Here is a 10,299-nt window from a genome sequence, read left to right as displayed (position 1 = left end):
AAACTCATCACACTTATATTTAAGTCCACACTTCCTACACTGACCTACAAAGCCTTTCACAATCTGAGCCCGGTCTCTCCAGGCTAACCTGGGACCACATTCTCTCGTTTGGTATGCTCTAAGGCCAATGCCAGTCTTCTCTCTGTTCTTAGGACACACCAAGCTCCTTCCCACCTTATGGTCTTTGCCTCACCTGCTTTATACTTAGATCCCAACAGCCTCTCTCTGAGAGGCCTTCCTTGACCACCCAGTGTGAACTAGTCATCCCTTTGCATTCTAGAATACATTATCTTAATTCTCTGCATAGCACTCATCAAATCACATTTTCTTATTTATTTGCTTAGTCACCTCACCATGCCTCTAAAAATGTAAGCTCTTTGAGAAAGAATCTTACCATTACTTCATCACCAGTGCCTAGAAAAATACCTGGTACACAATGAGTACTCAACAAATATTTGTGTCTTAGACATAAATCTGATGGCACAAGTACTAAATGTACCCTCCCCCAAAACTAAGGATTTGAATTCTGGGCCCCTCAGGATAAACAGGAGGAAGGACACCATTGCCCTTTGCAAATTACAATATAAATGCCTCTCTGGAGGAACTTCTTGATTATACTGACACTGATTTTTTTTTAAAGTCTGCTATATGGTAATGCAATATTGGATTTATCCTGTTCATTAACAATTAATACTTCAGAACATTTACAATATTCATTGAATATAATCTAAGAGAAGGTCAACTGACATTTTTTACTTCTCTATTAATAACAGAGATGGTCAAATTAATTTATGGCCAAAATTATAATGGCAAAAATGTATAAATAAATACGTGCTTGGTGTTAGTATGGTTACATACAGTTCAGTTTTTGGTGTAAAGTTCTTTGGCTGCAAGAAAGAACATGTGGTTTACTTCACTAATAGAAATATCTCTTAATGCTGGAATGGCCTCCTCTTGGTATTTCTTCTGCTGTTGATTTTTAGCATAGTTATCTGTAAGAAAAGACCAAAAAGTTCTGTTTACCCAAGCAATTTCTTCTACAGTCTCTGTGTCTGATGGAGACCCACCACATAGTTTACTAGGCCGATGTTTGGATAGTGACAAACATCATGTTTAACATAATTAAATGATAAATCCTGTCTTTAGAAGAAACGTCCCTATTAAAATAAAAACATAATTGGTATTTTTTTCATCTCTAACTTGGAAAGAAATTAGTATTTTAATCAACTGTACAATGATGATTAAAGTCTCATTTGCACATTTCTCATGGGAACAGAATTATATCCAGGCCTTGAAAATGTATTTAAATCAACACCACAAAACTATTAAATCATTTGGTACAAATATTCATGCAAACTTAACAATTTCCCCTCTTTGCACAAATTATCTATTTGCTGCCAATTCCAATTAAGAATGCATGGAATGCAGTGTATTAGAAAGACATTTAAAAATAATAGAATTGATTTTCGAAATAAATTGTAGAGGCTAATAAAGGTTTTGAAAAGTTGAAAAATCATACCAGGGAACTTAAAAAATACCTTACTTTCTAGAATTTAACCAAGCTCAGGAGTCTGATTTATTTTCATCTTTAGACTTGAAAGAACTTAAAAAAAAAATAAAACCAGAAGAATGTGTTGTGGCTCTTTTATCCACCTAATTGGAATAAGGAGTACACAACGATCCTGAGGAGGATACACACCCCCAAAGTCCTTTTTCTGAACAAGGTCTGCATGTACTATTTGCTATCTCTTGATCAACAGTGTCTGTTCAGGATAAAAGAAGTTTCTCTCAGGCAAAGTTAATGGGAACATATTATAGACACATATAGTATATACTTGTCATTTTATAGGAACATACACCTGCTAACCAGTGTTATAATTCATTATAATTTATTTCCTCCATGAATATAGCTAGTGCATATTCATCAGAACTTAATTCCTTCATGCAAATATTTCCTTTTGTATAAGTTTGTATTTATTTCTGTTAGTAGCTTCTTTTTACTGTCCCAATGTGTGTATACGTGTGTTCTCTTTTAGGATGGCGTTTCATTCTTGTCGTCCAAGCTGGAGTACAGTGGCGCGATCTTGGCTCACTGCAACCTCTGCCTCCTGGGTTCAAGAGATTCTCCTGCCTCAGCCTCCCAAGTAGCTGGGGTTACAGGAATGCACCACGACCGTGTTATGCAGCCTGTTCTTTGTTGCTTTTCTGGGTAAAAGTGCTAATACTCTACTCTTTCATTGCCCCAGCACTTTCCTTTTATATAAAGTTACCTGTGATTGTATGAATGGAGTCAAGTGGAGAGGTACTCATCATGTTAATCCCAAACAAGAGCACGTAGGCAATTACTATAGTAATAAGGAGGTAGACAGGTAATGCAACTGCCCAGTATCTGCCAAAGAGAATATTAAAGTACATAATAGACACTTTAAAAAAGCTGTAATTCTCAAGAGTCAGTCACAAAGCCAACACGTTTTTTAAATTTAAATTTTATAAAGTTATACGTGTACATAGAGACAAATAGTTTCACTTATAATGAAAAAGTGCAGTCCTCTATCCCACCATCTCAACCTTGGAGTCTCACTCTCCAAAAAGAAATGCTTTGAGCACTTGAGCTGTCTTCTGGTACCTACCTCCTCATTGTTACAAAACATGCGCATAGTACTATTTCTTCATTTTTTCCATTACAGACATTTTCTCTAGACTTGCTAATATGGAGATGAGGAATTAACCTCCTCCTATCCTCTTCTCTTCTATACTTACATCACAATTTCTCATTATAGCAGCAGGTTTTAGAAGTAATTGTAACTATATAAACAAGTTTGTAATGAAGATCTCAGTGCATTATTATTATATATTTTCTTGCACAACATTTTGGGTTTTTTTTCTAGAATAATTACATCTTTTTGTCCGTTCACTTGGTTTTCCATGTGTCCACCAATACCAGAGCCTCAAATTCTCTGACAGGACTCTATTATGCCTCTCAGTATCATTATGTACATGGAGTGCTATTTATTTATTTTTTTTGAGAAAGCATTTCCCTCTGTCACCCAGGCTGGAGTGCAATGGCACAATCACGGCTCACTAGCCTCAACCTCCTGAGCTCACTTCAGCCCTGCAAGTAGCTGGGACTATAGGCACACACCACCACGCCTGGCTAATTTTTAATTTTTTTTGTAGAAATGGGGTCTTAAGATGTTGGCCAGGTTTTGTTTTGTTTTGTTTAATGATTTGTTCTCTATTATTTTCTCTTTCTGGAACTTCTAATAGTTAGATTTTTAACCATTATACTTTCTTCTGTGTTCAATTTTTTTTGTTCTAATTTCTAGAGATTACCTTTATTTTCCAATCTTTCAATTAAAATTTTAATTATCATGTTTACAATTTCCAAATACAATAATTTCCTGAACATTCCTTTTCCATAGCATTTTCTTCTTGTTTCATAGTTATAATTCTTTCTTACCTCTTTGAGAATTTTATGTTATTTAAAATTTTTTTTCTGTTTCCTGCATTATCTCTATTGCCTTCAAATTCCCTTTACTTTTCTGCTTTTTCAATTCATGCTAGAGGCTTTATTTTAATGTCTGGTAACTTAGAGTAGTCCATTCATATTTAAAAATGAAGTGCTAACAAGTGAGTTGGAGCACTATCTGTATGTGGGCAGGGATGGTCAACTGGTGAGCCTCACTCTAAGAGACTTGGCCACTTTACTGGGGTCCTCTAAATGTCAGAAATTATAGATCCTTTCTCTTGGGCTGGTCAGCTTCCTCAGGAAATAACTATCTTTTTCTGTAAGGAGTAGGGTCTATAAGCCTGGAAGTCCCAAGAGGGAAGATGGAGGAGGATGTAAACCTTCTCATTAAGCCATGCAGATTTCACTTACTTCCCTGTTTTCAGTAAGATGCCTCATTCCCACACTCAGACTAAGAAGCCCCCATGCTAGAGACTCTTACTCAACCTTGCCAGAGAGTAAAACTCCTGTTTTCTGCAGGGGAGGGCAAGGCAGGTCTCCCAGCTTTGAGGGATGAGAGAGGCAGACTTCAAGGCTGAAGCCTTTAAACATGTTTTCAGTCTAACTCAGAATTAAAGAGCTACCTGGTACCCCAATGTCTGAGCTATTCTGGAGTTCTAGGGCACAAATATTCTTGCTGGCTTCACTACTTCAGCAATGTGAAAATCACAGAAACAAAGGCAGTTACTTCTCACCTATCACAATCCACTTTCCAAAATGTGGTTGATAACTCTTTTCTGCTATCCTATTGTTTCTGTGGTTTATATCTTGTTTTTTTTTTTTTTTTTTTTTTTTCCTGTAGGGTCATTTTAACAAGATTTTTGGAGGAAATGGATGGAGATAAACATGCATGTTCATGCTACCATCTTTAATTAGAGAGGTATCAATAGCGATCTTTAAAAAGCTTTCAATTTCGATATGGCTATTGATGAATTTTAGGAGAATAAATATTTAAGATTTGGATAGGTTTAAGAAAGGATATGATTCCTCAAAATAGCATTAATTATATCCTTGTTTAAGAAATACATTAAACTTACTTTTGAGGCCAATAGGTTAAACCTAAAGAGTTTAGCCAAGATTCAGGAATAAAGGCCCACACGAGGTAAAGTACTGTAGAAAAGAAAAGAAAAAAAAAAAGAAAAAAAAAGAGGGACGAGTCAGTAAGACGTATATCTAATCTATTAATCTATTAAGATTCAGATAAAACAGAAAGCTCTTTTGAAGTGTCCCTGATTCACAAATGATTTTTTTCCTCCTCTCAGTTCTTCTAGCTCCTTCTTTGTACAATTCTTATAATACTTATAATTACTGTATTAGTCATTTTTTTAAATATCTTAACTTTCACACTATATTTTAAGCAATTCAAGGACACAAATCACGACCTAGCAATTGTTGTAATCCTTATTACCTAGCAATTTGCTTTATGTGCAGTAAGTGTTCAATACTTCATCCCCACAAGGTTGAAGTAATTATAGACATTTAGTTGCTCAAAGGGAAATTTACCTATCCTAGTTCTCATCCACCACATGTTGAGATTCTGCCTTATCTCCCAGAGTACAATGTTATTTTCCTTAATCCCAAATCTCTGCGGCACTCTTTACTGTTATCCCACCATAACAACAACAATGGCTAAGTTCTGACCACTCACTGGGTTAAGCACAGTTCCAAGCATTCTGTACCCATTATTTAAGATAATCTTCCAAGACAATCCTCTGAGGCAAGTACGCAATTTTAACTGATGAGGAAATGGAAGCTTAGAAAGGATTCATCACCTACCCAAGGTAAGCGGCAGAGACAAATTTTAACTACCTACTACATCAGTGATGATGCATTCTTTTCTTAACAAATATGTATTACAGAATTCTGTATGTCAGGAGTGTGAGACACAATATTGAGTCCAAAAGAGATGGCTTCTGCCCTCCCTAAACTTAATATCTAGTGGTGAATAGAGAAAATTGATATTTCCACTACATTGTGATAAGTGCTCATGAATGAGTAATAAAAGATGACGGTGGCTCACGCCTGTAAGCCCAGCACTTTGGAAGGCCGAGGCGGGCAGATCACGAGGTCAGGAGATCGAGACCATCCTGGCTAACATGGTGAAACCCCGTCTCTACTAAAAAACACAAAAAGCCGGGCGTGGTGGCGGGCGCCTGTAGTCCCAGTTACTCGGGAGGCTGAGGCAGGAGAATGGCATGAACCCGAGAGGCGGAGCTTGCAGTGAGCCGAGATTGCGCCACTGCACCTCCAGCCTAGGTGGCAGAGCGAGACTCCGTCTCAAAAAAAAAAAAAATAAATAAATAAAATAAATAAATAAATGACACAGAAGCACATTAAAAGGCCCTCCTTCCACTCCGTATTCTCCTTCCCCTTGCTTAATTTCTCCCCATGGTACTTTATCACCTGATACTGTATACGTTTTTCTTATTTAATTTGTCCATTGACTATCTCCCCCCAGCGTTAGAATAAAAACTCTATGAAAGCAGGGCATTTTTGGCTGTTTTGGTCCTTCCTAGCCTGTAACAGTGCCTGGCAGATGGTAAGCACCAATAAATACTTGAATTACTTTTTGGTTGTGTGTATCATGGAATTTAATTTTTTTTTTTTTTGAGACAGAGTTTCGCTCTTGTTGCCCAGGCTGGAGTGCAATGGTGCGATCACCGCAACCTCCCCCTCCCAGGTTCAAGCGATTCTCCTGCCTCAGCCTCCCAGAGTAGCTGGGATTACAGGCATGCGCCACCATGCCCTGCTAATTTTGTATTTTTAGTAGAGACGGGGTTTTTCCATGTTGGTCAGGCTGGTCTCAAACTCCCGACCTCAGGTGATATGCCTGCCTCAGCCACCCAAAGTGCTGGGATTACAGGCGTGAGCCACTGCGCTGGCCAGAATTTAAGTCTTAAAGTGATTGCTTTTATTTATTCATATAGCTTCTAATCCTTGATACATTCTTTGAACAAGGATTTACGAAAGTTGCTAACAATAACATCAGTAGCTAACACTTATTAAGTCCTTAACCGTTCCTAGGCATTATTTTACATGCTTTACATAAATTACCCCGGTTAATCCTCACAACAGTCAGAAGAGGCAGCAGAGTGAAGTCAGTCGGTGTATTTGGGTTCAAATTTAGAGGCCTATCATTTAGTAGCTTTGCAATCTTGCGTAAGTTACTGAAACCACAGGATGCTCATCTTTAAAGGACAATAATAACAGAACCTACCCCATAGAACTGTTTCATGTGTCATAAGCATTTAATAACCATCATTATAACTAACCTTTTACAGATAAGGAACCTGAGGTTCAAAAAATTTGCTGAGCGTCCCAGCTCACATGGGTAATCTGTGGAGGAGTCAGAATTTGAACTCAGTTGTAACTTCTTCACTTCATTTCAGTTGTAACAGCCTGGCCATTACATTCATCTGCAAGCTGTACTGATGGTGCAGGCTGATATATTTTAGTTAGGGTTCAGAAGTACTACCACTCCTCCACTTTCCTAGTTTCCAAAGAGTTGCAAAACGCTGGATCAGGGGCACTCAATTTTCTCCCTCTTGTGTGCCTCAAAATTCCCAAATCCTTTTGGGGAGAGACTTGGGGCTTGCTGTGTGACTGAGCATACTAGTGTCTCAGTGAGCGTCAGTCTCCGTATCTGTAAAACGGAACGTTATGGGGATTAAGGGAGATCCAGGACGAAAAGGACACACCTTTCAACCTGACTTCTCTGGGCTACTTCTTTTGTTCCCCAGATCCCCGCAGGGCACACTGGTGCCATACCAAGCTCCTCGGGTCCAAACCCTCTCACGCCCTCATTCACGGCCTTTCCACGTCGTCCCTCTCTCCTACTCTTTTCTAACCAGCATCAGTGCCAGGGGGAAAGGCCTCTGTAAAAGCCTTGATTTTCCAGTCTGGTTTCCATGTCTCTCCACCGTGCTCCCCTGACACTGAGCACTAACTGTAGATTTACTCATCTGTCTCCTCCACAAGACCACGACCTCCTTAAGGGCAGGGACCAGGCTTTATTCACTTTGCCATCGCGTCTGGCGCTGTATAAATATTTGTAGAGACTAAAACCTCCTAGGCTAGTGCTGGCACACAGAACACTCAACAAACACGAGTTCCCTTCAGATTCTCTTAAAAAGAGACATAGGGAGAAAGAATCAACAGTTCATGTGTACACAGTCTAACCAATGGATTCTTCCCTTGTCACTGAACGCCAGAAAAAGCCCCTGGCCATCCATCAGGAAAGTACTTACTGAAGCCAAACTGGGAGCTTAAGAAAAGAACAAAGCCATAAATCGCTCTTTCTGGCAATGGCGACGGTGAATTTTCCACCATTTTTCCTGGGGCTTTAGACAACCTGTGGAAAAGGAACACAATCAGCCATCAGCGAGGTGCTCCCCGGCACCATTGGTCCATTCTCGCCCCATCGCTCCGCCGCGGGCACGGCCCCCGCCGCGCAGAACCGCCTCCCGCGCCCCCGTCCGCAACCCGCGCCCCCGCCTCGCGCGCACACAGGCACCCAGGCTGGCGCGCACCCCGCAACAGAAGGGGTGGCGGGGGATAGGGCAGCGAGAGGGGCTCGGGGGGACAGAGGCGCGCTCCAGCTCTGCCAGCGTAGTCTCCCTGTGGGAGGGGAGGGCAGGGAACAAGGCTCGCGCGGCGCCCACCAGCACGCGGGCCTGCTGGGTCGCGGCGCCCAGGCCCCGGGCCCTGCCCACTCGTGGAGATTTATATTTCTCATTCGAGGCAGGGTATGGGGGGGCCCTCGACCTCGGGTCCTTCGTACGCCCACCCGGGCCCCTTTCGACACCTCGGCCACCTCAGCGCTGAGTTCTCTGCGCAAGGGCCGACCAGGCGCCGCAATGGGGGAGAAAAGAGGAAAACCTGAGGGAAAGGCCTAGGCGCAACGACACCCCCCACCTTGGCGCAGGCGCACGAGGACCCTCCCTGGGTGGGAGCCGGGCGGCACGAGGCCGGCGTGATCCCGCGAATCGCCACGGCGAAGGAGGGGGCGGTGGGGTGCGACTGCGCAGGCGCGCTGCCCGCCCACGTGATGCACCTCCCTTCAGCGCAGCCGCCCACTCCCTCCCGCCGTCGGCTGACGTGGAGGGCCGGAGGTGCCGGCTGCGGCGGCAGCGGCGGCGGAGGCTGCTGCCTGCGCCGAGGCTCGCGGGCGGCGGGCCCGGGTGAGTGCACACCCGGCGCGCGGCCGGGCTCCCGGATGTGTCACCTTGTCCCGCTGCAGCCGAGATGCCGGGGGAGTGGGGCATTCCACACCCCCTCCGTGGGTGTGTGGTGAGTGTGGGTGTGTGCGCGTCACCCCGCGTTCCTCGCTGCGGTGCCCGCTGTGTGTCTGCATGGGTTGGGGCCCCGCGCAATGAGGGGGTGTGGCCGCTATTGCCTGCCCCAGTGGGTTTGTCCCCTTGGTCTGGTGCCCTTTTGCGAGCGAGGCCCTGGGATGCCGGAGCGAGGGTGGGAGTAGTCGCTTTGTGCGCATTCCCCCGCTGCCCGTGCCTCGGCCGGTGCGTGGCTGACACCCCCTGCTGGGTGGAGGGGCCCGCGCTCGCGTGTCGCCTCGTGGCCCCCTTTGTGTCGGTGTCCGCGCTCCCTGGCGGCTGCGGGGGCGCTCTCGGCCTCGCGGGTGGCGCCCCCTTTGTGTCACTGCCCATGTCTGTGGGCTGCGCGTTCCCCAGCGCGCGTGGCCGCGCCTCCTGTAATCGCGACCCCCGCCTAGAGCCTTGCTCGCGCGAGTGTGCGTCCTCGCGTGTCTCCGAGTGTCCCCAGAATGTCTGCTCATGGGTTCTGTCGAGTGCGTGATCTCATGTGTGCGGGTTTAGTTTTGTCGAGTGGGTATCTCTTGTGTGCGGGTTTCGTTGGTGCGTGTTCGTGAACGTTCGTGCACATCCCTTGCTGTGTGTGCGTGTGTTCACGACTCTGTTGTCACCTGTTTTCGTGTGAACTGGCAGTCCAGTCCAGGGCCTGTCCCTACGGAACGGACCCAGGAGGGGGGTAACCTCGCCGCTCCCCTCGCCCCCGCGCCTCTTTCTGAGCATCTTCCCCCCACAGACGCTAAAGGGAAGGGGGGTGGACGGGATCGAGTCTGGCGAGTTGCTCCGCAGTGTTGACGCTGCCAGTTGCTCCGCAGTGTTGACGCTGCCAGTGTGGCTTCTTCAGCCAGCCTGTTCAGGGCACAGAATAGAGGGATCAAAGATAAAAAATGGAGCCGAGACAGGTGAATTTGGGCTGGTACCAGTTCGCCGTGCCTTTTCAAACAGAGGCGCCCTGGACGTCAGAACCCCATCAGTTGCAGAGACCTTTCAAAATATATGCACACGCCTGCTGGGCGATGCTGTCCTTAGCCGTTCTTGATGATATTTAATGGTTTATAGAGTATTTTATGGCATTCACCTAAATCTCTTTCCATTTTGCCCGACATCCTGGCGAGGGAAGCGAGGTAGAAATCTTACAGATTTTACTCCTGCGGAGGGAGCGTTTTCCTTATAACTACGACTCTAGTTACGACATTTTTTTGTTGCAAGAAATTTGCGATTTATGCTAAGGAAAATGGGATATATTATAAGGATACCTAGGGTAAGAAACTTCAAACCCATTAGGGAACCATCTACTGCTCCGTTTGCTCAAGGTTTCATGCTCTGCCGCAAGGGCTGCGTTTTGGTGCCTTTGTTCTGCCCAGTTTTCTTATTGTCTAATTTTCCTTTTTTTTTTTAATTTTTGAAATATTTCAAATATCAAATACAGAGGGGGGAGCTAACCAATCCGTGATTCAGATTTTACAG

General features: G+C 44.4%; 1 protein-coding gene across 3 annotated transcripts; it reads right to left on the bottom strand.

Annotated features, from left to right (window-relative positions):
- Window positions 1–647: 647 nt before the first annotated feature.
- On the bottom strand, window positions 648–8,503 carry PIGP (phosphatidylinositol glycan anchor biosynthesis class P). 3 transcript variants are annotated; one of them, XM_050784625.1, is made up of 5 exons: window positions 8,423–8,503; window positions 7,756–7,859; window positions 4,546–4,618; window positions 2,271–2,389; window positions 648–992 (listed from the first exon to the last, which is right to left on the bottom strand). In XM_050784625.1, exons 2-5 carry the CDS (start codon window positions 7,835–7,837, stop codon window positions 862–864), a joined length of 405 nt encoding a protein of 134 aa, XP_050640582.1. In that variant the 5' UTR covers window positions 7,838–7,859; window positions 8,423–8,503; the 3' UTR covers window positions 648–861. The 3 variants fall into 3 exon arrangements, with proteins under 3 accessions (XP_050640582.1, XP_050640584.1, XP_050640585.1); XM_050784627.1 differs by having other exon boundaries at window positions 8,322–8,477; XM_050784628.1 differs by lacking the exon at window positions 8,423–8,503 and adding an exon at window positions 8,387–8,418.
- Window positions 8,504–10,299: the final 1,796 nt, after the last annotated feature.

Source organism: Macaca thibetana, chromosome 3 (genome assembly GCF_024542745.1).
Source record: "Macaca thibetana thibetana isolate TM-01 chromosome 3, ASM2454274v1, whole genome shotgun sequence".
Lineage (NCBI taxonomy): Eukaryota > Metazoa > Chordata > Mammalia > Primates > Cercopithecidae > Macaca > Macaca thibetana.
Note: the sequence above shows the minus strand (reverse complement) of the source record. Positions and strands in the feature narration are given on the sequence as shown.